Source organism: Lichenostomus cassidix, chromosome 4 (assembly GCF_008360975.1).
Source record: "Lichenostomus cassidix isolate B80296 chromosome 4, HeHo_3.0, whole genome shotgun sequence".
NCBI lineage: Eukaryota > Metazoa > Chordata > Aves > Passeriformes > Meliphagidae > Lichenostomus > Lichenostomus cassidix.
The window spans coordinates 31,846,562-31,873,831 of NC_139484.1; the positions used below are offsets into that span (position 1 = coordinate 31,846,562).

Below are 27,270 nucleotides of genomic sequence, written 5' to 3' on the forward strand. Positions count from 1 at the left end.
TCCCTGCAGAGATTCAAAACAGAGATGAAAACTTAATCTCAACCGCACAACAAAAAAACATCAAGGTTCCTTTAAATAAATCCTTCCTTTGGAAGGTTATTTTTTTAACAAACAGGTATCTACTAAAAGGAAGGGGTATAATATAGCAACTTCTCCACACTGAAACAGCAAGAAAAGGCGGAAAGTTAGAACAGAGGCAGAAGGAATTAGGCTATTCTCATTCTTCCCTTAAGTACCTCAAGAACTTCTAGGATGTTTCTTTTCATCCATCTCTTCTCAGTCATGCATAAACCCCAATGTTCTCATCTTCTTCAACTACTTGAAACATTTTTTTTCCTACTCCATCCAAGCTTTTTATAATTTCTTTCCACCAAAGCTAAAATTCATTGGTTTGGGGTCTTGGGGTTGTTTTGTTCTTGTTTGTTTTAAATATTCTGGAAGTTCCCAATAATATTTTGTGATTTCCTCATGATGTTTTCATCTAATCTCCCTAGCAGGCCCAGATATGTATTATCACATAAGCATAAATTTAATATTATTTATTGGTTTGCATATATACATCTATATACAATCTTTGTGGGTTAATTTTACCCACAAACAAAGAATTACCTCAAAAACTAAGAATTTTCTTTGGCAGTTTTATTCACTGACTCAAAGAAGCTGGCTAGATAACCCAGGCTTCAGCAACTACTGTACTATAAGTGGTACAGAATAAAACATTAGAATGTACACAACAAAATGAGTCCACAGTGTCCTGATTTTGGCTAGGATTAAGTTAATTTTCTAAAAACCTTCCCGTGATGTTTAGCTGCCTGCAGGTAATTCCACAAGAAACAAAATCTCAGAGCATTACAATTCCTTCTACAGCCATTGAGATCCGATGGAGATGAGAAAAAAATGTCCAACCTTAACAAAAATAATTGACCAAGGACACTTCAAGAAAGACCAAGCAGATCCTGAATACTAATAACAGAACACTGAGGTGACAGCAATTTGTCTCAACTGTCACACCTGTCATGTAAGAGAGGAAAAAAACTCAGTGATGCAGTTTTCAAAATGCAAAACAAAGCAGAAAAACAAAATTGCCAGACTCAGTGAATATCTCCTCTGTATTTTATTACCTAAAATACAAAGGAAGATGGAAGTTTCGCATAATAGATGTACATCCTCTTCAGGAGAGAAAATAAATCCCTTCAAGCCATTCATGAAGAAAAATTCTCCAAGTTAGGACTGTCTCATAGGGAACGAAAAACACAAAATATACCGGTAGACTGAGACATATAAAGTCAACAGGAAATGGAATTCTGCAGGAAATCTCTGTCCCTGTGTTGTATTGCAAGCTAGTATTAGCTCTACCTGAGCCTACACACTCTGCTGAACACCATTATTCCTCCATTACCAATAAGCTCACAAATTTAAAGGGAAGAGAATTATTCACTTCTCTGGAAATTCTAACAGAGTCTACATTTCAGAGGCCTGAGCCATTATTCTCAGAGTAACATTTCAGGAGCATTTTAAGTGTGCACTCAGCAAAAGTATAATATTATGTGCTAATATAATGATTTTGGGAATGTGCTAAATTGAAGCTCAAGCAAGGTCCAGAATGTTTTGTAAAAAATTTGTATACAACTCAGGAAAATATACTTTGTACAGGTAGGCTGAAAATATATCTACAATGCATCCTATATCACAATCCTTTGATCATCTGAACAGTAGCATTGCTCAGGAAAACAACCCTTTTTAGTCTACATAGCCAGATTGTCATCTTCCAGAAGCAAGTATGCAAAACAGGCACCACAGACTGGCCCCATCCATACACAATTCATGGTATGAAATCGAAATATTACAATGCACACACAGACCCCATTAGGCTTAAAAGGGATCCTCATTGCCATCATCACCACTAACACTTGAAAACAGAGTAAAAGAACAAAAAAAGAAGCAATTATTTCCCGGCGTTTTTTTAAACACTATTTTTGGGGTGAAGTGGGAGATTTTTTAACTGATCTCGAAGTAATAAATGAATGTATACATTGGTTTTACAAAGAGAATATTAAGACAACTCTAATGGCCATACATATTGTGCCTAGACTTATGCTCATTTACCTGTGAACTACAAAAATTAATAAAGGTTGTAAGTTTTTATAACTGGCAATTTCATTTGTACTCCTGGGGCCCCCATAACTGTTAACTCTTGACTTAACCTATTAATGTCTTTCTATCATTGTCTATGTAATCTTCCTGTTGCCTATACCAGCAGGACTATACCTTATTTCAAGTACACTGAGAGCAAAAGATTAATGAAAATATCTCTCTTTACTGTATTTCCAAGGTCCAATATAAGCAGTATTATGACCAAAAAAAAAAAAACCAAACCCAAAAATCCCAAAATGAACAAACAAAACCAAAACACAAAACAAACCCAAACCCACAAAACCAACAACAAACAAACACACAAAACAAACAAAAAAAATTCAAACTAACTAAAAAACCCCAAACCACAACAACAAGCACATGTAATGTCATAAGAGTCTCTCTCCTTTTCTTCATGTTTTTTCAACTACCTACTCTCTACAAATAGTGGACATAAGCAAAGCAAGTCTAATTTAACTTTTTAAAAGCATCAACATTTTCAGAATAATTCTGAACTTTTTAATATTTTAAAGCAATCATACAAGACAATCTTTAAAAAATTAGTTAAACTGTGAGGTAAATTTCCAAAACTTACTGAGTAGGTAAACCCATCCAGTATAAGTGAGGAACTGCCACCAGCTGTGAAGTTTACCAGATCAACTGGATTTATGTTTCAGGAAAATCCTGAGACCATTTCAGAACAACATTCAGGTTTACATCACACTATTTGTACCACCAGTGTGTTTTCAATAGCTTTTTTGGGTTTGGGTTGGTTTTTTTTCATTAGTTTGTTTTTTGTTTGGGGTTTTTTTTGTTGTTTTATTTATTTCAAACTTCTAACCCAGTATTTTCTCCCTTGGACTCCCTTTTACATCTTCATTATTGCAATATAACAAATATTTTTCAGCTGACTGATTTCAATGACCCTAATCTTCATCAGACTCAGTAGGCTGGTTTAAAATAGATCCTGCATTAACTGAAGTGATAGTGTCAGAAAAAAACCCATACAAACTGGAAGGTTTTCCTTGCCCCACAGCAACCCTTAGCACTTTGGGATTTTTTGTACACAAAAATCTGAAACACGTGATTATTAATTTCTTTTTAAAATACTTAATTTTAAAATACTGTAAAAATTAAAGACAGCATTAGCATTCTTATATATTGTATGTGTCAGTTGTACTCACTGAACTATCTAATTTATACCGATTTCACGTACTCAGTATTACTAGGGGCTTTCAAATCTTTTACCAGTTTTTTTTTTTCCCTGCAAGATTTATCACAAAAGTATGTTTTTCCAACTTCCATAGCTAAAATGTCTGCTTTAAAACTTCATCATACAGTAAAGAAGATAGATATATTCCCAGTGTAGCCATTCACCATCTGCTTAAGCAAATACACTTCAAGATGCTTCTACAATTGTGATAAAGTGACAGCAAATCTAAGAGCACACAGAGCTCATATTCTAAAATGATGATTGTACAACTATAGTTTGCATCATAAGGGACCAATAAAAGTCTTTATGTTCTGTTTGAACGGCAAGGACTTTTATAAAAGAGAAGATGGAATAGGAAAATAACAAAGAACTGATCCATTCAGCAGTTGTTTTAAATTTAGAATCACTAATGAAACTTCTTGACCATAATTAGTATTTAACACCGCAAGGATATTTTTCCCTCTTTCAGAATTTTTTTTTTTTTTTTTTCTACTGATATACAAGGCTTGCCAATTTATTAGATCCCAGGAGTGCTTTTTTCTCATTTTCCAGGTGGGATTAAGAGTATGGAGTGTTCATGATTAACAACACTTCTGCTATTCTCCATGCATTTAGATTTTTATTCTTCTAATTATCAGAGTGATGACTGAGAAATGCTAATTCATAGCTTTCTCCTTGCACAGTGAAATATCCTGACAAACAGGCTGAATACTAAATGAAAACTTGCCATTTTATTAGTCAGTAGCACTTTCTCTATTCTGAATAACAAACATTATTAGACAGATATCGAATCTCTATTAAAAAACTGCTAATAGCAAAACTTCAATGCACTGCCTATTTACCAGGAGTCTTAGTAACAACCCTATAGGGAATACAGATGAGAATGCTACTGCTTTAAGGACAACATCAGCAGTTTTTTTGGCATGAATACTTTTTCTTGTAGGGATTCAGCACACTTAGTCTCTAAATGGTGAGAAGGAAAGAAGAATCTCCACCATCTGTTCCAGCCCTGAGGGAAACAAACTTTCCTGGCAGTATATAGTTCAGGATTTAATTGCACCCAGAGCCAGTACAAATCACGCAAAAACATCATTCTTAGTGAGTGGAAGTTTTGTATAATTTTACTTTAGCTTATTTCTTAGGGCTACAGTTTAACTTATTTTTGCTGTAATCTGTTTTCCTTTATTTCTGTTGTTTGTTTTCAACAATTTTAAATTAAATTCACATTATGATTCCAGATAAAGAATAAACTGAAGAATCTAATTAGATTTCATCACCCACTTTATCAAATTTCATTTACTCTCCACTTGAGTATCAAGACAAGTACATTTGCTAAGGCCCCTGAAAAAGACTAGTTTCTTAATGGAAAGAAAAAACTTCTAATAATATAAATTTCAAGGAAATTATTATAAATAATCAGTAACGGAGCTCTGATTTCAGTGACAGCAAAAGGGAGAAGTTCAGAGTCAAAAAAAGAGAAAAATAAATAAGAACAAGGCTAAAATTAACTATTTTGATTTTCTGAAATTAATCTTTTAAAATCAGTTTCAGCTGAAGGATCCTTTGGGCCATTCTACATAAACTTAAATATGAGCCATATTTGTTTTATCTCAGGATACAGTCTGATAATATACTCTACTTTAACTGCAGTTTATGTCAAAAGGAATATTGTACAATCAACAATTCCATGACAAAAAAATGCTATAATTGAATCACTTATTATAGGTCTCTGTCAAACTTTAAATTATTATCTTTTGCTTGCAATGGTTTCTGTTACAGAAGTAACAGTATAAACTCTGTTTACAGTGCTATAAATACTTTATTTTTTTTTAATTAAGGTATATAAAAACTGCCAAGTCCTGACAATAAATAGAATTCACACACTACAATGTTCATCAAAATCATGCTACTTTATTTACCTGTCTATGGCACAGAGTATATTGCCCAGGTCTTCTTCTGTAGAAAGTGCTTGTGGCTAATTATTTTCTAGTTGCTTCTAATACTCGTTCATACCATAATTTTACAAGTTAAAAGCATAATAATAACAACATGATAGCTGCCGTCACAAGCATGGTGGCAGAAATGTGTCTTTGTATCACTATGTGTTCTAGTCACAAGGTGAGAGAAATCAAAGGGAAAAACTGGAAGTCATTTAGGTAGGGAACTACTAAGAATTGTAATTTGGAAGCATCTGGATCTTGCATCTCATTATTTAAATTCTCCATTTTCTGTTAGATTCCAAGAAAGTTCAAAACCCCCAATATTTAAAGATATGACAGAATTTGCCTAAACTAGCTACTGTCAACTGAGTAGATTAGGTTTCTTTGAACCAATTCAATTTCTCAGCTTCCACTAAGATGCTACACAATTGAGCACATAACCCTGAAAAGGTGACACTAGATTTCTAGGTTTAGTTTACTGCAAACCCCACCTACCATCTTACGTTAAAAGAGAGTAAATGGCAAACCACAAGAGAAAGCTTTAAACTTACAGGTTTTATTCACTCTAGATTTACTTACCCCATTCATTATTAGCCACTAGAACCAGATGTGGAAATTAAAAATTATTTTTGCATGCCTACTTCTCTTCAAAATATTCAGTTTTTGTAAATGAAGCTATGGTTTTTTTTAAGTTGGTATACCATATACTAGCCAACTTGAATTACAAATATCATGCCAATACCTTGTATATGTATCCAATTGCTAATGATTTTTAAAGGCCAACAATATGTTCCTCCAGAAAAGTCTCCCAAAAGACCTAATGATAATTCTGACATTATTTAATTAAAGCTTTTTAAAGTTTGCATTAGACCAACCAATGTTCAGTAGCTTTAGACTTTGTGCTCACTCTTAACTTAAAAATTATGTATCTTACTTAAATCTCTGCCTGAATACAAGGCTTCCTTTATTTACTATAAATTTATGAGAAAACAGCTTAAATTTAGTTTGATTTATTGTATAGGAATTTTCACTATCCCATACCACCAATTTGATATTAAAAATAATTCTTTAATTATTTAATAATTATTTAACTAGCAGCAAGAAGTTTTAGGTTTGAAGTACAAGCAGCCATTGTGCCTCTACATTATTGACTACTGCTACGTGGTTTTTTCCAGTTTTAAACACATTTGCTATTCTCAATACTAGGCAATACTAATATTTATTTTAGAACATCGTGAAAGTGGTTCTTTTTTTGCCTTTTCCTAAACCTTTTTATAAAGGCTATTTGAGAACAGAAATTTAGGTTGCAGAGACTATTGGAATCATACTTCTACAATCCAATACTTTTATGACAGTAACGAAAAAGCAGGAGAGCAAAGAATATCTGTCCAATGAGTGGCATTGCCTGAGCTGCAGGCCCAAGTTGCCAGGTTAGAAAGGAGGGCACTAGTAGGACTCTAATGCTACCTGTCCACTTTGCCAGGACTCTGCTTCTGTTTCTCTTCCTCTGATCTCTCCAATTCTTCCTCAACAGTACCAAAAACTGCTTGCTGAATTTTAGCACCATGTGCTACATTCTGATTCTTCAAAACCAGCCTGAAGGTGTGTAAGTAAGGATGTTTTTTCAGAGATGTTTATCCATAGAATGGTTTAGGTTGAAAGAAACCTTCAGAAATCACCTGGTGCTGCTCCCCTGCTCAAGAAGGGCCACTTTGAGCTGATTGCTCAGGACCAAGTCCAGTCAAAGTTTTTAGTATCGCCAAGAAGGAAGATTTTACAAAGTTGGTTGTCTGATTTAGCGACTTGACAAAGACTTGAGAATGCAGCTTTCAGGTTAATACAGCTTCTTTGAATAGATTCAACATCATTACTGGAAAAATTAAAAGTTTTTAAATTTTCTATGAGTGAAAATCTGTGATGCCCATAGACCCATTTCTTTGTGTGGTATCAAACCGTGGTGATGACCTTACAAGAAATTTTAAAATTCATTAAGTTTTATACAGAGATTAACTAATTCTGAGAACACTACTTCCTCATCACTGTATGAATGTAGAATTCATAATACCTAGAGCTGATTCATATATTTATCCCAGCACTGAAGGAACTGGTATACAAAGATTGGGACTGCTCCAGACACTGAAGATAAGGGATGCCTTTGCAGTATATCTTTAGTCAGTCAAAAGAAGCCAAGCCCCTGTTCATAACTTGTTTCAGGATTGTCATTTCCCCATCCAAAATTTTAAAGGTATGAATTCAATGCAAAGGAAGAAAGAGAGAGCAGAGCTCAAGACTTCAGTTGCAAAGAGATACAATATCACCAACAGCACTGAAGCAGGGTATGTTGAACATCTAGTTTTTAAATTAAGCTTGTTTTATGCATGTTCTCATAAATACCTTGAATTTAGCTCCGCTTTGCAGATCTAGTGGCAGGTATCACATATGTCAGCCTTGCATGCCAGTTAGTTAAAGCAATTTAAGCCAACTGGGGAATTTAAGAGAAATATTTGAAACAAATCTGCACAGATGTTGGAGGAAAAACAACCAGTTCTCCAAATCTCATGAGCAATGCAACTCAAGAAAATGAACCATGTGGGGACCACAGAGTAGAGAAGCAGTGCTAAAATTTAGTATGGTTCCAAAGGGCATTAAAAAGAGCCAGTTTTCCATTGGTTAGAGCATCACTTTCCAACAAAGTACTGAAAGAAGTAGCACACCTGCCATTAACAGTGATTTTTACCACTCTGTGAATGTGCATTTACTAATATTATCCCTGAATGAATCCAGGATTTAATATTTCTTATGTGTTGCACTAAAGTGAAGATATGTGGATCATAGGCTGAATTAGTAATCTAAGTCTAATAATTCCTATACCATATCAAACACATTTTAAGATCAAGCACCATCCTCGAGTTCTGAAAGATTTTTTAGTATTTCTTTTTATAATACAGCTTGTGTTGAACATACTTCTGAAGCGATAGTTGCAGCTTGACACTTTATTGGCAGCAACCATAAGGGTGATGTTACATGCAGGAATTCAGGCTTTCAGAAAGAGTGCAATAACGATGTTTTTGAGAACTTCAACAGAGAAGCCAACTGATAGTCAAAGTGAAAAAGCAAATACATCTTAGAAAAAAGTTCTTTGCAATGAAAACACTGGATTGATATTCAGAGTAACATATCCTAAATTTCTTTTGAAAGACTGGCTGATGATCAAACTTAAATAATGTGTTTAAGATTTATATATAAAAGGCGAGATGAGATATTTCTTGAAGTGAAACTGATAAGGTGACAGACTTATATGCTTGCTCTTGAAGTATATGAACATCAAATAAGATTAAGTAAATGTCAGTGCTTCTAAATGAATGTGTCAGTATTTTAGGAACCAGTCTAAGATCACACTCACCTAGGGCACAAATCACACACAAAAATTTAAAAATTACAGTCTTTGAACTAATCCTGTGGCAGTCACTGTAGAGGCTAGACAGGCATTGTAGATCTTTTCTCTGGGATAGTTAGTATTTAGTTCACTTCAACTCATTTCCCCCAGCCCTCTTTAAAAAGGAAAAGCCTTCTAGTATTTACAGTCTGCTGCTGAAATCCTGTGTTGCTTTACTCACAGGATCTGCTGTGTGTCAAACACCAAAGCTTGCTTTGAATTCATTCCTGCTTTCTCATTTGATAATTTTTATTTCTTTTTTTTGAATACAAAGCAGCCTACTCATATCCAGTCTTAGCATGCCCTGGTGATTTTGTAAGATGCTTTCATATCCCTTTTAAGCCATTTACTGCTTTTGGTCATTCTTGCTAATGTTTTCTGAACTTTTTCCAGTTTGCCCATACTTATTTTGAATTTGTCCACACTCAGCTCCTATCATCTACCCCGAACAACTTAATATTGGGAGCAAGCTTTCCTACTGAAGTTTCTACTTAGGAATAGTCACAGGAAAAGCAAGTGGTGTAGCAGTCTTTAGATATCGAGACATTTTAGTAATAGTAGTAAGAAAACTGAAGCTCACAGACTTTTTAATAGACAAAAATATTCACCAAGGGAAAAATGAGCCAAAAATAGAGAGATTAAAATTTATATCATAAGGATGTAACAGAAGCTACTTATAAGTAAAAAGCTTACATATGAAGACAACTTTATTCCAGAAATATTCTGTAAAATTCAAAGTACACAGCAGTATTTGCTACACTCCTGAAGATTCAAAACAAATTTCCATTTGTCATAATGACTGAGTGTATCACTGTGGGAAATAAATATAATGTAAAATGTACAAGAAGCTCAGGGTGCATAGAAAATACATGATGAAGTTTGTCATGGGGAAGTTTTTAATCTCTTTCTTAGATTTACTGGCCTGGGTTTAGGGAAATGGAGTAAAATAAGTGAACACTAAAACAAAAATATGACTGAAACTTGACATCCTGAGAATGCCATTTACCACCCAGTATGTTGCCCCACATGGGTCCAACAGAACTTTATAGAAGCTGAAGAATAAGGTTTCCAGCCTTCTAAATTCTGCACAAAGTGATTAATTTCACAGTGCCACTGCACAGAATAAAGATAAGGATGCAGAAACCAAGTAAAATAATTCTTGGCCACTTGAATCACCATCCTCTGGGGCTTGTTAGAGTTACAGCTAGCAGGAGCCAGGGAGGAGTTAGTCAATAGTGCCAAACACACTCACAGATGGACGTATTGCTTTTCTTACACCAAACTGAAGCTGCTCTGAAACACAAAGTGTTTCAGATGCTTGAGAGCATCCAGGACACTGGGAGCAGAAAGCATGCAGAGCCCACCTAGTCTCTGCATGCTCCCATGCTCATGCTCTGCGTGAACCACTTATTTACCCAGCATGTAAAAGCAGTGCCAAAGCATATCAGACTTCCCAGATCATATGGTCAATATCAGATCTAATGAATAATCTGACCTTCAATTTTTTTTTCTCCTTGATATGAGTATCATTCTTAGAAAGTTCCTTGGATCACAAAGAAATTTCTAAAGAGTTCTCTTACTTTGTTTGGATAATGTTAAATATTTTACATTTTTTTAGATTGTTTAGGCTTGAGAGCTCCTCTGAAAGTGATTGCAAAATTTTCATTCACTAACATGCAGTTACAGGACCCTGGACTTTATCTGAAGGAAATAGAGGACTCCACAGGTATACAACATACTTCTAATTTAAATTCACAGAAAAGGGGATTATAAGTAATTAGCTTCTCCGTAGAATTCATTTTGCTTCTATATGAGAAGAAATTGAGACAGTTTATTGACTAACTCCCAGGGTCACAGTTGGCATCTAAACATCTAACCAAGCCAGTAGGAAAAATCGTTCAGTGTCTGATGCATCATGACATGCCAATAAGTAACTGAGGGAATAATTATAGAAGGAGTGGAGGAAAAGTAATTTCTAATTTAGTATGGCCATTATCTCGATCTGTGTGAAAAATGTATCATTTGCATAACAGTCTCAATCATCAAGGGAAAACTTTCAACTTCAATTACTGTTTTGCATGTATTCCACACGTATTTTGGAAAAAGGGGTGAATTAATTTGGTCTGGAGAAATAAAGACAGCAAGTGAAAAGGAGAAAAAAGGAAAAAAGGAAAGAGTCCAAGGAATCTGGAAATAAATAAGCTACAATAAAAAGCAGGTAATGGACAAGAATTTGCAGTTTTAGTTTAAAAAAAAAAACAACGTGTCAGCAGAGTGTAGCTTTGACACAGCTTTCACTGCCACAAAATGCATTTTTCAAATGTTTCAGACATGCCTCTCAGTGAAGGATTTGATGCTTTTTGTCTGTGCTCTATGCACAGCTTAGCTAAGACACACATTTCTCAGTGATTTTAATGGAGTTTCAACATACAAGCCAAAGATCTCTCTCATTTAGCAAGTCAATCCTTAAACTCCACTTATCATATAAGTGTTTAAAACAGCAATTTTCAAACCATTAAGTAGAACTCATGATGTCTAAGATCAACTATAAATCATTTGGTTATAAGAGGTATTATTCAAATAATTATAGCTACCTAGCTACTATTGTAATGTTAATTGGGGGTATAGAACATTAGCTTTAAAGATTTTATTCTCCAGACACAGAATACTAGTGTTTTCTGGTAAGCTTGCTCATTTAAATAAGGTGTATTTCTTAGCTTCTCTCATTTTGAGCTCCATACCCGATCTAAAACTTAAAATTTCTGCATCAAGAAATATTTCCCCCTGAAGAGGGGAGAACAGAGAACCCATTATGAGGATTTGAAACACAAATACGCCAAAACATGACCTTGTTGGAGATAAAATACACACACACAAAAAGAAAAAGCTAAGTACACAGTAGTTTGATCTGAAAAATCAATGATTATCAATAAACCAGAAATTAAAAATACTTAACTGCTATCTTAATACAGTCATTGTTGACAGTGACTACCCTATCGTGTAACAGGATTTTGCAGGAAATCCTTCCCCTCATACCCTGCCCCAGTTCAGACTACCCTCCTCTAAAGAATTTTGTGAAAGCCTAAGCAAAGTGCTCAGAATATCTGTCTTCTGATCTTTTTAGAACTTTTCTGGTCTCAGAAGCAGCTCCTTGAAATGAGATCATTTTTGCTAGAGGATGTCAGTTAAACTAACAAGGAGGATATGTGGCAGTGCCCTGCTGACACCATCAATAGTGATGGGGTTCACCTTCTCTATCCAGGGGGAGCACTGCTGAGGGGTTTTTCCTACTAGCTTTTTAATATTTTTGACCTGTAACTGGCAGAACCTTCAGCTTTATTGAAGGCAATCTACTAGTGTTTAGCTTAGCAATGTTTTGTAAAAGAAAGAGGTGACATAAAAATAGTTTTACATCTTCTGCCTCTTTACCATATAGATATATTATAAATGGTGGAAGAAGGTCAGCAATCATGAAAGCCAACACTGCTTTAACAGCACTGTGCTCTACTACACCAATGAAGGAGCTGAAGTTAAGACAGAAGAAATTGAAGCTTGATAAGGCCCATATATATTAAATAATAGAAAGAAAAATAACTGTCCCCAGTCTCATCTGTTTAACACCACTAGAGACAACATAAGATGAGAAAGAAGAGAGAAACTGAAATATTTTACATTATTTTTAGGCACGTAGTTATATCTCAAATTAGAGAACTTGAGTGCCCTCATAAATAACAGTTTTCAGATGGCATCTCGGACAAAGTCACTCAGATACCCTGGTCCTTTACTGAAGATTGCAACTGAATAGAGGAGAAACCTACTTTTTTACATTTTTAATCCAGCATCTCAATTAGGTGTCTGAAGTTGAACCATTCAGGTACCCCATTGTCCACAACAATAAGCATGGAAGAAACGTGGAGAATTTAAAACATTAAGATGAGCTAACAAAACTTAAGGTAACCTTTGGCTAATATCTCTACCTGATGTACTGTCTTATTTCTGATTTCCATAAATAAATCTTTCTTTTTATAAGGTGGAAAAATGTAGTAAAACTATAATTTTTCCCACACATGCTCTGAAATTATTTCTGTTCAAAAACCACAATAAATAACCAAAATTAGTCCCATAAATTTAAATATTTTGTGGGTTTTTTACTACAATTCCTTCTATCAGAGTTGCATCATCAAAGTTTTTAAAAAAGAGATTGTGATTGTTAAGATGGAAGCATTCATGTTTTGTTGTTATTGCAGAAACCATTCCCCACAAACCCCATGCTAGACTTCTAGAACCACATTTTAATTTTCCAATACCTCAGAACACATGCTACTTACTTAAAGCCCATATATTGTGATGATATATCAATTTTATACAGCGTCCACAGTTAGTTTTGAACAAAGTTAAACCTTTGCTATTACTTGTATGTGCAGTTCCTGTTAGAAGATCTCCACACCACCAGTTTAACCTGTGGATACCCACACCTTAGCATTTTTTGATCAAGTTGATGAGCTTAACATGTTTGCTGGAGGCACTAAACAGACTAACAAAAAAGGACCTTATTAAAAAAAAAAAAATCACCTCCTGTCAAAGCCATCCACCTTTTTTAAGCAGTGAAAACACACTCAAAATCTGTCAAACTACTCACATATGCTTAAGCAAGGTCTGTATTGGCAGAGTTCCAGAAACCTGCAAGGTGTGCTCAAATTATACGAAAAGAGAGCATGTTGCAATTGTTGACATTGTCAGCATAAAGTGTATCTCTCAGCATTCAGCCTGGCATCTCTTAGCATTCAAAAGATTAAAAAGTAACTAATCTTGCATGCTTTGATGAGTACACAAGTAAACTCTTCATTATCCAAATTCAAAGCAAGAAAGACGCATTTAGCCATGAGCAAGCTGCTGATCTATCAACTTCGACACCAAATATGAGCACAAGTCCTACAACCTTCCAAAACCCCTCTGAAATCCTAAATTCTGTTTTTCCTGTAACAAAGATTAATATCCTTCAGGCTTTGGGATTCTAAGTACATTCAGATGAATGAGGTCAGCAACCACATTTGTAAGGAAAGCTGCCATGGATTAGTTTCTTAGAGACAACTGGTTTATTCAGGTTAAAAAGGGGTGATTGCCCAGAGCACCGAGTATAAACAAAAGAAAGAAAAAATCCATAAGACATCTCTGGAGTGCAATACTTACTGTACTAACTTTTCAAGTCATTTATTCACTGTAAACTCAGTGCAGACTCTACAGAGATTTAATTGAACTGCTTGAAAACACATACCCGACAGCAATATTCCAGATACTGTTCAGCCGTGCTTACCTTTAAAGAAGCAATCTTCGTTGTGTACAATGGTGATCTTTTGCCTTTTCAGACAGGCAGCCCTGTGCACTTCACAGTGGTTTTCATAGAATTCTCCATCAGAACCACACACAGGTTTGTAATGTGGTTTGCAGTGCTCCATGCACAGACACTCAGCTTGGCCAGTCTTCCCATTCACAACGCAGTGTCTGCCCAGACCACAGTATTTGTTTTCACAGGACCCAAAATGGCCATCCTGACCAAAATACCCTTAAAAAGAAAGAAAAAAAAAAAGGCTTTGATTTATTAATTACATTTTGCTTAATTGCATGCAAGATACAAAAAGGATTGATTAGTGTAAATGAAATGAGATTATTTCTTTTATTACATCCCTGACTAATATTAAACATACATCAGCCACATGTTAAGCAAATTTTGTCTCTTTATCATGAATTTTAGTCATTGTCATAGGCTAACTGTAATTAAGAGCAAGATCTAGTAAAAAGAGTTACTCTTCATTAAAAAATTCATAGTAAATCTTTACTTCTTTTAAAATGAAATTCGAAGTTTGTTGCCTTAAGATTGCTATACTATTGCATGTAATTGAACAATGTATTCTCTAGAAATAAGATCACAGAATATCTCAAATTGGATGAGGTCCATAAGCATTGAATTCAACTCTGTGCTCCTTGCAGGGCTACCTAAAACTAAACCACATGACTAATAGCATATTCCAGAAGCTCCACAAACTGTGGCAGGCAGATGAAACAGATATTCATACATAAGACCGATACATGAGAATAACCAGAGCTGAATCAGGGCTCTTAATCAACATGGAAAATGGAACAAAAAAAACCCCCAAAAAAAACCCAAAAAAAACAAAAAACAAAAAACCCCCACCAAAAAAAAAAAAAAAAACCCCACAAAACCTTTGTGGTAACAATACAATGACATTTCTGGGAACAGAGCATGGAAGAGAAGGACTGATATATCAAGTGAATGGTGGCTAGAAGGAGTCATGGGAGTCCCCAGTGACATTTCAATGAGGACAAATGAGATTTGGATAGCAAACGGAGCTTTAAGAATGCTGCAGTAGAAATAGAGGCGTTTCTGCATTTCTGCTGGTCGCAACTTCCAGCTCCTTCTGCTCCTAGAACATGGAAACTGATTGTCGACATTGGGCTACCAAAGCCATCTGTTCACTTTCTATCCTGTCTGTGCTACTGCCACCAGGTAAGATACGCACTGTTGTCAGTAGCCAATCTCTTGGTGAAAGGGGAAGTTTGGTGAACAGTAATATTTCCTTATTATTTCCTGACTTTCCATTTTGACTGACACAGAACGAACTATGGCTTCTTGGCAAGAGAAGGGGTATGATGTGAAAACAATGTGAAAATGAAAGCAGAATTGTCGGTTGCAATTGCCAATTAAATAGGTGCTTTGATAACATAATTGTGTTATAAAGCATGTATAAAAATACTAAGATGTCACCAAAAATGGGAATAGACACTGCCTTTCACAGTTACTTCATTTTATTCTCTCACTCCACACCACACTCCTAATCTCCAGAACAAACACCAAGTATTCTAATTCCTTGCAATATTTTCCTTATCCTTAGGTCCTAGCTGAATAATACTTGGCTAACCCATATAAAAATAGCATGAACAAGCAAATCACAATGCATAATTTGGTAGTAATTTGTTCATATTAGATTCATTTTCCACAGTGAAGTGCTAACATGTTAATACCATAGCTTGATGCACACTTCTTCAAGCCACTGAGAATTTTATGTTCTTCACTTCAGTGGCAGAAATAAAATCTCACCACTTTTTCTTCTGAAGCCTACAGGTGTATTAGAGAACCATGCCTTGATTTCTTGCTTTCTCACACAGCACAAATTTTCTAGACAAATGTACTATAGAAAGCACACAACCATGAAATTTGGCTCTAATGACATGCTTTCACTATGCTACTTGATAACAATTTCAGCACAAAGTTGAGAGGACTACATATTCACCTCAGGGGTTGTACAGCTGCTATAACTACCCTACAGTGATTTCTGTACATATGTACAGACCAGACTGATGGTGGGTTTAACTGCTCATGCACCAACATGACTTGAAACAGGAAAACCCAATTCAACATTAAAAATTTCCTGTAACTCTTTGAAAATATTTCTCCTTGTACCAATGTCACCACTACATATAAGAAACAGACATAAACTGACAGAAATTGACACAAAACAAATTTCCCTATTTCCTCATACCAGCACTAAGCTCAGATAAAGCTTTACAATGTCAAAGAGTGCTTTACAGCACACATCATGTACACATTACAGAATCTAATAACTTCTTGGAAGTGATGAAATTGTTACAGTTTAAGGCCGAAGTCCATAAACCATTATTATTTCTGCTTTCTAAATTCAAGCTAAAGATCTCAAATCTCCATCTGACTTCTGCTCTGAATTATTAAGAGGTGTGTGATGACTCAACAATGTACTGTGCTGTATGTTATGAAATTAGAATCCATTTAAGACTTCACCTGGGACTTCATCATAGTACTGTAATTGAATCTGATGCCTGAATGCAAAACACCTCCCTTAAGATAAGGGAGAAGAATTTACATAATATATATTGATATTTATAATATCGGTATATGTCAACATACACCAATCATGTACAGCAAAAAATAACCAACTTTTCTGCCCCAATGAAAAACTATACTTGTTATGAAATGTTTTATATGTTTTCATTTTACACCATTAACTATTCCAAAACAATACATAAATTTGCATACATCACTTCATATGGAACTCCTTCAGTTGAAGTCTGTGGTAAAATTCCCATTGACCTCAAGAGAAGCAGTATTTTTTCTCCAGAGACAATCTGAAGCCTTCAGTTAGCGTTAAGTTATAGTCTGAAGTTTAGCATGTGTAACAGGCACTGTTCTGTACTGAAAAGGAGCAGCTATGTAGTGTTTCAAGTGGTTTATAGTGCATAGTTAAGAAAAAACAGTTAAAAAGTGTGCTCTGAAACAATTCACCAAACATTGTTACCAGATTACCACATCAATCACAGCAAAGAAATAAATAAAATCCGTGCAATTCTAAAACAGGTGACAAAATGCTCACAAATGTAAATTTGAACTAAGCATGCACCCAATCATTACAATGTAAACAAACCAATAAATACTGAAGAGCTACTGTGAGATACTAAGAAAAGGGTTTAGATACAAGTTAACAATACAAATGAACAACCAAACCCCAGTTTACGTAAAACCAACTTCTGCTGCTTTTCACCGCTCCAGTCCAAATTGCAAAAAGCGTTAGATTTAGCAAATCCTTCATTTTATTTTTTGTTTTCAATCCATAATTTTAATCTTGAAATAGAACTGCTAGTAAACTACAGGGATCTTTTCATTAACAAAAGAGAAACCATATTTTAAACCAATATGGGCTGTGACATGCAGCCCATTTATGAATGCCTGACTATTTCAGTCACCTTCAGGAAACTGACACTATTACTTTTCCTTCATGGATATTTTATTATTGAAGGTATATTTTTGATACCTTGATAATGGATAAGAGTTTTTTCAGTTTGTTGGCGTTTCTTAGAGAATTTTTTGGTTGTTTGCCTGGGTTTCTTGAATGACAGTGTAGATAAGTCTACCATTCAGGAGACCATCATGATCACAAACACTGAGTTTTTCAGAAGGCTGTTCTTCTATCTAAGCATTTAGATTTAGAAAGCAAATTAGTCCAAGATGAACTTAGGTTCCCATATTTAGATAGAATTCAGTAATCTAGTTGAGAAGGTAAACAGCACAGCATATTCAATATTAAGAAACTGAAAGCCATTATTTGATGACAAATAATCTAGCCATGAATGCTAATATTTCTCCAGCAATTGCTATTGCATATGTGATGATAGGCAAGTCTACATTTGTCAAGTGCTACACACAAAAATAGGGAAGTGTGTACCCATGTACCCACATGAGCTACATACTCTGAATTTTCAGCCAAAAAAAGTACAATATTTACACATCCTGAGAGGATTTTCAGTACTACAGAAAAAAAAGGCTATGAAATTAAATCAGGAAATATTCAAATTTTCATAGCCTTAAGTAAAAAAACAAATCACACTTTAAGAATTATCACTAAAAATGTATTACATCCAAGACAGTCAAAGCAGCCACATAGATTTTTCATATTCTCTTGAAATTTAGAACTCTAAACAGATACTAAATGGAAGAACAAACAAAAAGTTTTTATTTTTAGAAAGTGGAGAGAGTGAAATTGTTATAGCATTTAAGAAAAAAATAATTAATAAATACAGTTTCAAGTTGTTATTTGGGATTCCTTATTCCATTTATAAGGAAATATAAATGTTTCCTTATAAACATTTCCTGTTTAAAGTCTAGTTCAACACCATCCAGAGCTGAGCAAGTTTCAGGTCACACTTTGATTCATTTACAGCTGGGAATTACACTGATATTTTAGCATGCAAAAGACTTACAGAAATACATACTTTATCATTTTATCTAACCAGATTAGAGAAACATTCCACACAGAAACTTTGGAAATTCATGAGAGTGGGAATCATTATGTTCTACACTTGGCCATGGGCTGGAACACATACACAGGCTTTCTGTATGCTGAGCATTCTCTCACAAACTCAGACTGTTTTCTTATTTCCCTAACAATATAATTTGCATTCATGGCTTCTATTGTAACTTGCTGCATTACCCACGTGCCATGTAAAACAAAGTGGTAGCTATTTTTCAAGACAATGCACAGATTTTGTGTGCGAATAACCAATGGTAATTTCTGGGGTCAAAAGACCTGTGTCCCATTCCCCCCTCTTTTATTTAAAACCATTCTGTAAATTACAATTCCAGCCCTACAGCTGTATCTTTTTTCTAATACACTATCTAGGAAAGGCCCAACCAAGACCGTTATCCTTATTTTGGTATGTGTTCAATGTAGTCCCAGGCTTTAGTAGCAAATAAGATTGATCACCACCTACCATTAGGTCATAGGACATTAACACTGAGCACAGCCTCAGTATGAACTGCGAGAATCTGCTCATAAATATTAAAGCTCTAGACTATTTTTGAACTGTAGTATTTTAGCAAAAGTTCTTTAACAAATTTTTATTTTACTAGCAAGAACAGCTTGTAATTACATTGACTGAACATGACATTACTCACTATCCAGAACTCTTGGTACATTAATTTCTCTAGAAATAGATTTTTTTTTAACATAATTTTGGTTAGGGACATTTTGGGCAGAGGACAAAATTTGAAGAAAAACAGTGGATTATTTGTGAGTAAATAAAAATTTTTCAAAATTTGTCAGTATAATGCTTATGGTAATCAATTTTCACCACATAAACCACTAGTTTATTAAGATATGTGCTGTTAAAGATGGGAGGGTGGAAAAAAAAGGACAAACAAAAACCCCACAGCCATGTAGGGGCAGACCCATGGCCCTCAACAAAAGCCCCTTGCAGCTCACCCCACTCAGCCCTGCTCCCACCTGCAGGAGTGAAAGAAAATCCTACCCAAGGCTCATCATTATATTGCTGTGTCATGGTTTTCTTTCAGCATCAGCTAAGTACACTGGAGCGCTTTGTACAATAGTTTGCTTTGCCTTTGTGTAAAATCAGTTTTTGGCTGGGTCTTGTACTATCCTCTCCTCTTTTCTTCCCTACCTACCCCCTCTACCATCAGACTCACCCCCCTTTTCATCCCCTTCCCACCTTCCTTGTAGGGGCACTGGAAGTACTGCAAAGATTTACAACTCCACAGAACTTGACTGAGACCTTCTGGTGGGCTCAGTATTTCTCAGTGAGGACCAACTAACAGAAAGGGACACAGGCATTATGACTTCAAAGGCTTTTTTCAACCTTAAAAGTCAATCCTAAATGCACTTCGGAGAATAGGGATCTGTATTAAATTAAAGTGACCTTTTTTTGCCCTGTAAAGGCAAACTGGAATAAATTAGGAGAAAGTGCCACACTTGAAAAGGAAACAATATGCAAACCTACAGTGAGAAAAAGGAGAGCAAAATAACACCAAGGAGATCTGTAAGTGTTGAATACACAGCTCTTAACCTGAAATACTGAATCCTCCCCAAAAAAGTGCATCTGTCAGCCAGAAACAGTCAAATTAGTATGTCTGCCCATAGGAATCTCTTTCTCTTCCCTGCACTTAGCAGCCATCTTCAGCAAAATTCACAGAATTTAGCTTCCTCAGAAAAGAGAAAAATCAAATCATACCTCCTTTCCTTGAATGAAATTGAAGACAAAGAACAAAAACACCACATAAGAAAATGAGGAGAAATTGCAATGCAACCAGAATTACACCAAAACATCTTTTGCTTATTAGGCAGAAACTTTTCCCACTTTCCAGAGCTTTCACCTGCTCCTCTCTCCTCCTTGTACCAACCCCTTTATAAGCTTGATCAACTCCAGGTGCCCACATCAGGGGGCTCAGCAGTTGCCTGGCCCTTGCCTCCTGCTTTCTCAGGCTTTCTGATGGTTCCTGCCTCTACAGACTTTGTTATTCATTTGCAAGGCTATTAAACACCTACTTTGATATCAGAGCAAATGCCTGTGATAACTCCAGTGCAGAGCCTTTCCTCCAGTGAGGTACCCTGTTCAGATTTCTGCCTGTACCCAAATCAATTTCACCACCCAAGCAGTGCTGGGCAGTGCTCTGGCCCTGTGCCCAGAGACCACACAGCAAGGTCCTGTGTGCCACCTCATAGCCCAAGGCTCTGTCACATCCCTCAGGTGACATTACCACTCTGGCAAGAATGGTTCTCCTGCTCATGGGAACCAAGAAGGGGTTGCCCAACTCTCTTTCACTGCTAGGAGGTGATCCTTGGGCACAATACAAAGCCTTGTAAAAGTCCCCTTCATTAATCACCCTTCTTACATTTGACCAGTGACCATTAAATTGTAAAATGGTCTGTGGGCTCCAGACATGCAACTTGCTTTACATGGGGGGAATGGAAAATGCATACAGACACAAACAGCTGAATAAATTTGGATTAAGAGCACTGCTGGCTCCAAATGTAAATATAGACTGATGTTCTTTGAGCAGTTTCAAGCCAGCAATTCATTACATTCAATTAAATCCTTAGCTCTGATTAGCACTGACTGTTTGTCTTTCTCACATATTATCTTTATCTTTTGAAAAATGCTTATAATTCATTAAACATCAAACCAGTGGCAAAAAGAGTTTCTTTAAAACAAAGCAGGAAACAAATTACACGTTTGCCTCATCACAGATACATGGACCTTTATTCAAATGGTTGATTGCTTTTCAATTGCAGCACAGCAGGCAATCCTCTATTCTGCCAAACACATCACCCAACGTCACCAAGAGCAGGAAATGTGCATCATAGCGACAGCAGTTTTGAAAAGGTCATAGTCTGAACAACCTTTCACACATTTTAATGCTTATTTGAAATAAGGCTTGCTGAATATCACAAAGAGCTAGCTTAGTTCTCAGGCACAAAGCAACTTAAGTATTGCTACTCACTTGTTATTCAAAACCAAAACTGATTAGCTTTAGCAACAACAATCAAAACAACCAAAAGTTTCAGTTTAATTATTGACTGGAATTTTCCTTTTTCATTGTTAAAATTAGGAAGGCTGTTAGGATTTGGTTTCAAGAACCAAGGTATTAACTGATGTATCACAGAATAATATTAACTGCTCCTCTTAGACAAGTTTTCACATGAAGAACGGATTTGTCCATTTTGAGCTAACACTATAGTAAAAGACTATTGTTTCTTTGATAAGCATATGTAGCTTTCCCTGGCATTAAATATGTTTCTATATGAAACAACATTATAAACAGAAAATTTACCTCATCCCCTGATCAAATAGCTGCCACGAAATAGGTCATTCAATTATCCATTGTACAAACTAGCATACCGTAATCCAGATATTACTCAATTCCTGTGTTAGACATTGAAACAACACTGTTTTGTTGGAGTTTTTAACTTCAAAGCCCTCCTTGCAGATAAAAGCTGTGATGTCTTTCTGCTACCTTCCCCAGGGACCTGTACTAGAAAAAGTAGCACAGACATTGAGAAGCATTTAAACCATATGGTTAAAGTGCAGCATCATTACAGTTCAAGGAAAGCTAAAAAAGAAATGTCAAGTATTTTCAGTTTTACTGATGTGAAACATTTGCTCCTAGTAACTTTCACATTATCACACTGGGAGATGTGTTTTTTCCAGTTGTGAGTAAGGAACTGGGTGGGCTGACCCTGAATGGTAAGTAACTGCCCACTCAGTTGCTTGGTTACTGTCACAGGAATTCAGAAGTAATTCAATAAGGAATTCCGTCACTAATTTCAGTTGGCAGGCAGATGCCCAACCATCTTCTGGAAACCAGCAGAGGTACCAGGGCCATGTCTTAACCACTAATATTCCACACCCCCCACCCTCCCTTTTGCCCAATTGTTATTGCTGAGCAGAATGTTATATGGAATGGGCTTCCCCTTTGGCCAGTTTGGGCCAGCTCCACCAGCCTTGTCTTCTCCCAACTTCTTGCTTTCAGAGGGGAAGAATGGAAACAAAAAGAAAAGGCCTTCATGGTAATCAAGGATGTTCAGTGTTATCTAAAACTCAGTGCTGCTTAGGTCACCAAGGAGAGTACAATGTGGGCTGCTATGAAGATTAACTTCATTACAGGAAGACCCAGCACAGGAACACCGTGGGAGCTTTGAGAGCTTCTCAGGCATTAGTAATCCAGCAAAGGGCATGTGGGTGTGTGTGTTATATTCTAAATAGTGTTAATCAGTGGCACTTTTTAGAAAAAAGAGTATATTTAGAAGAATATCATGATCGTTTTGATATATGGAATTCCTAATTCAACTTCTTTTACAAAAGCAGTAAGATGCTAATAATTTGCATGTACTTTACATGTGTGGAACATAACACCTGAAATTTATTATTAACATGGGCTATGATCTCTACAAGCCCTTCAGAAAGAACAGCAAAACACTGCACGCTTGTGTATATGACTATAGCTCTCACAGACACTTAGCTAACTGTGACACTAGAGACCCATGTGTGCATTTCTAAAATGGAAAATGATCCTGTCTACTTCATATATTCAGCAAAGTTGTGGGGTTTTTTCTAAAGATGTTAGAATTAACCCAAAATATCTACAAATATCAAAAATCACGCTGAAAGCTAGGCAGATTAAAAGAAAAAGGCAAAATGCTTTTCCAGGCCTCTGTTAGGAGAGAATATTGCTCCATGAAAAGAAAAAATACATGGAAAAGTAAAGTATCAAAAATCTTTATCTTAATATATGAGAATAGTCTAATAAACAGTCCATTTAAAATTATTTCTACATCTATGTATATGTCTACTAAAAAACACCTGATAAACCAGAGATGTCCACTCAAATAAATATTAAGGTGATTACTTTCACAGAATATAATGTCCAAGTGGGATGACTCAGTCAAGCAGTGTGACTACTGAACAAATTTTCTGTGCTTAGACTAAAGATATTTTTTGTGAAATATAATTCCCAGGGGAAAAAAAAATGTATAGTTTTCCTGCTAAACCACAGTAACACAGTTTCAATTTTATATCCAGTAGTCTTTAAAGAAATAGTTTGCTGTAGAATCGATTATTCTTTTCTAATAAATATTCAAAAGCAAACTAAAATCAAAATACAAACAGTTCTATCTCCTACTTCGTCAAAAATCAATCTTATGAGAAAATCATATCTATCTTTGCAAATGAGAAATCCTTTAGCTTTCAACAGAAAGAAAAAAGTCTAGTCAGATATTTCAACTGTTTTTTGTTTTAGTTGATATAACTGCCTTCTAAAGTTTCTAAAGACTACTTGTCTTTCGTGACAAATTGCATTCCTAAACATGAAAAAAATGCTCCTTTTTTTTTCTTAGATGAAATTAGAACTTGATAAAACCCATCAGCATTCTACATAAGAATTAAGCTAGGGCAATTATAATAGATAATCCTTAAGCATTTAAGAAATACAAGCTACACAACTAATTGTACAAAAACATAAAAGATAATTTTAAACTAGTGTTCAATAGAGTGCTGACTATGAGAACATTTATAGTGATGCAGAACTTCCACACACCTGGTTCAGCTGTTGCATTTCTTCCCACCAGAAAATGGCAGAAAGTTAAACTGAAACCTATGGTCACCACAGCTACCAAGTCCCTGTCAGTTGTTTCACTGGTTTAGCTATTGAAGTGCAGAAATGTTGCAAATGAATGAAAATCCTGTTACAATAATTGTTGTACATGCAGTTTCTAAAAGCAAGACTAACTTTCATGCCCATTAATAAAGCTAAATAGTTCGTAACATATCATACTTTCTCATACAATTTCAAGAAATTTATGAAATGAGATACACAGATGTAAATTTACTTTTTGTAACTAGAGAAATAAACTTTGCCATGGGAATAATTATTTTGAGCTACTTTTTTTAAAATTATTTTACTGAACTGAAAGTCATTTCAGGTCACCAAACTCTGTTTATGCTTGGCAACCCTAAATTATTAATTGCAGCAGAAATAAATATTTCATCACAAATCCTTTTAAAGTAGCAATGCCTTTGTAACAATTTTTTTACAATTGTTTTTCTCATAAACAGTTTAGTTGAATGACTGAAATTATAATCCATAATGCATTTTTTTCTACGCTTAAAGGTCACCTTTACAGCAGTTTGAAAACTGTCAAATCTATATGAGATCTGTGTGAAATTACTCATTAGTTTAAAGTCCCTGGAATGACCCAGATAACTATCTTTGTTTTCCATAAAACAGTTCTATCTTGACACTATACATTTATCCTTACACACAAGCATGACTGAATTATAAGTGTATTATTTTGTTTTCAATACTATATTGTAAGGTAACATTTATATGATGCCTACGCTCATTTTAAGTCATGATAGAACATATTTTAATCTCCTAATTTCATTTTGTATGCAGATGAAGTAGCACAGTACTACAGTCTAGGAAAAAACAAGTAAAGTACAAATAGGAATAGGAATGACTTTTAAAGCAGTAATCCATAAAGCAGTTTAATGCCATAAGTATTTTTGAAGAATTTGGACATTAATGAACTTCCAGTCATACTGGTTAATACAAACTCTTATTGAGTCTTTAAACCTGTTTTTTATTTCACACAGAATTTAACCTGCATCACTTTTTGAACGTTCATCTGAAGCTAAAAGATATTTTAATAGTATTGCTATGCATGTATTTGTAAATGAATTTCCCAGAATTCTGTTAGCACTGCAATTTCTAGAAAACTGCAAAATGATGGATAATGCATGTATAAAGCTTTCTGGAAATCTCACATCTTTTTGGAAAAAATGGGGTAAAGCCCATTACCTTTAAAGAATGCTACATATTTCCTTTACAGTTATTTTTAATTTTCCTCCTGAATTTAACAGCCAGTTTAAACAATATTCATCAATATATAAGGCCAATTTTTTTTCTTTCAACATAACTTTACTGGAGCTGACGGATTTTGTCTGCATGACAACATGCAGGTACTGAACTTTTATCTTCCTCTCTCTTCTCCAACTCCACAAGAATTTTATGTCTTTCCTTCCTATGTTTCCCTTCTTCAGGAAGTTTTTTGAATAGACAGCAATCTTGACAGTAATATTCCACTTATAGGAACACCACAAGAGCACCACAAATTAACTCAGCAAGAAAAGAGAAAGGGAAGTTCAGTGGGTACTGCAAAATGGATTTGGCAGTCATGTCATACTGATTTTTCCAGAATGAGGCACACTTTCCTGTAACTTGATACCTGTGTGCTACGATAAAAGAGACACCGAAAGCTTCCAAGGCAATAATGCCAGCTGAAGCAGATAAAAATGTGCAAATAATTTAGCAAAGTGTTAAGTGTACCATCTGAAGTTGTGTCAGTACCATGAAATTCCTTCAGCTAACACAGAAAGCATTCCAAGTGCTAATGACTAAACTCTTCACTTTCAAGGTCTGAGTTTTATTTGGTTTCTTTCAGTTCCTATTTTTTTTTTCTTCTGAGTGGACTATTTGCCATTTTATTTTGGCATTTGCTTAACTTGAGTACTATAAAAATGAGAAATCATGTTGTAGGATTTTTTGTACCTCTGTAACATATGTTTACTGAAATCAAGGAATATCATTTTACAGTACAGACATTAACAAATATCTAATGAGTGATCTTAGATCTACACTGATATGAAAGTAGAGTGAATCGTGTTCTTTGAATTCCTACACGGTGAACAGATTTTTTTAAGCAGTACAGACAGCAAGGTAAGTTTATGTTAAACAAACATACAGCAAAGCAACTGACAAAAAGTGTTTAGTGAATAGAGTGATTTTTCTAACCTTATTCTTATCTCTTAATATTGTGTTTTAATAAAAAGGAAACATCGTTCTTGACAGTTTCTCAGGTATTATTTAGTGCTTTTGATTTTAAAATAATGTGCAATCTAATAATGACATCCAACAGACACATTTAAAAGACAAAGCACACCATAATAAACAGCAGACGAATTAAGTATTACTTTTTTTCCCAATATTCAGTTCAATCCCTGGAATCTAATGGTCAACAACAAGGGCCATACTCCTCACTTCTGAATTCATATTTAAGATCATTCTGGCTACATTTGGTTTATTTTCTTTATTTCAATATGTGGGAGGGAAAAAGAATCTTCAGCCCAGTTTAGAGTTCTAGAGGGAAAATCACCAGCTTAGAAAAAGTCAGTTCAATGCTTTTAAAAATCAATTTGGCATAGAATCATTGAATCATTAAGGTTGGAAAAGACCTTATATATAGCAATGATTTAGGATCATTGAGTCTGACAGTTAACCCAGCAGTGCCATCTTCACCAATAAACCATGTCCTCAAGTGCCACATCTGGATGGATTTAGAACACTTCCAGGGAGGGTGACTCTACCACTTCCCTGGACATATTGTTCCAATGCCTGACCACCCTTTCAGTGAAGTAAAGTTTCCTGATATCCAGTCTAACACACACAGAGATTGACGCAACTTGAAGTCTTTTCCTCTTGTCCAATTTGGCATTCATTCTGTCAGGTTTAAATTTTGGGCCTTGAATAGCCTGAATTCCTACACCAAGTTAATAAAAAAAAAAAAAAAAAAAAAAAAAAGTAATTATAAGAGATTTGGAGATAGCTGTAGGAATTGTTTCTCAAGATAATGAAATTTTGTGAGCAAGATAAA

General features: G+C 35.2%; 1 protein-coding gene across 4 annotated transcripts in view; it reads right to left on the minus strand.

Annotated features, from left to right (window-relative positions):
* The window catches only part of FSTL5 (follistatin like 5), a 266,722-nt gene that overhangs the window by 170,988 nt on the left and 68,464 nt on the right, over positions 1-27,270 (minus strand). For all 4 annotated transcript variants that reach the window (XM_085058614.1, XM_085058613.1, XM_085058611.1 and 1 more), the window contains exon 4: positions 14,037-14,285. In XM_085058614.1, the coding sequence (XP_084914740.1) occupies positions 14,037-14,285 (249 nt within the window). The remainder of the gene's footprint in view (positions 1-14,036; positions 14,286-27,270) is intronic.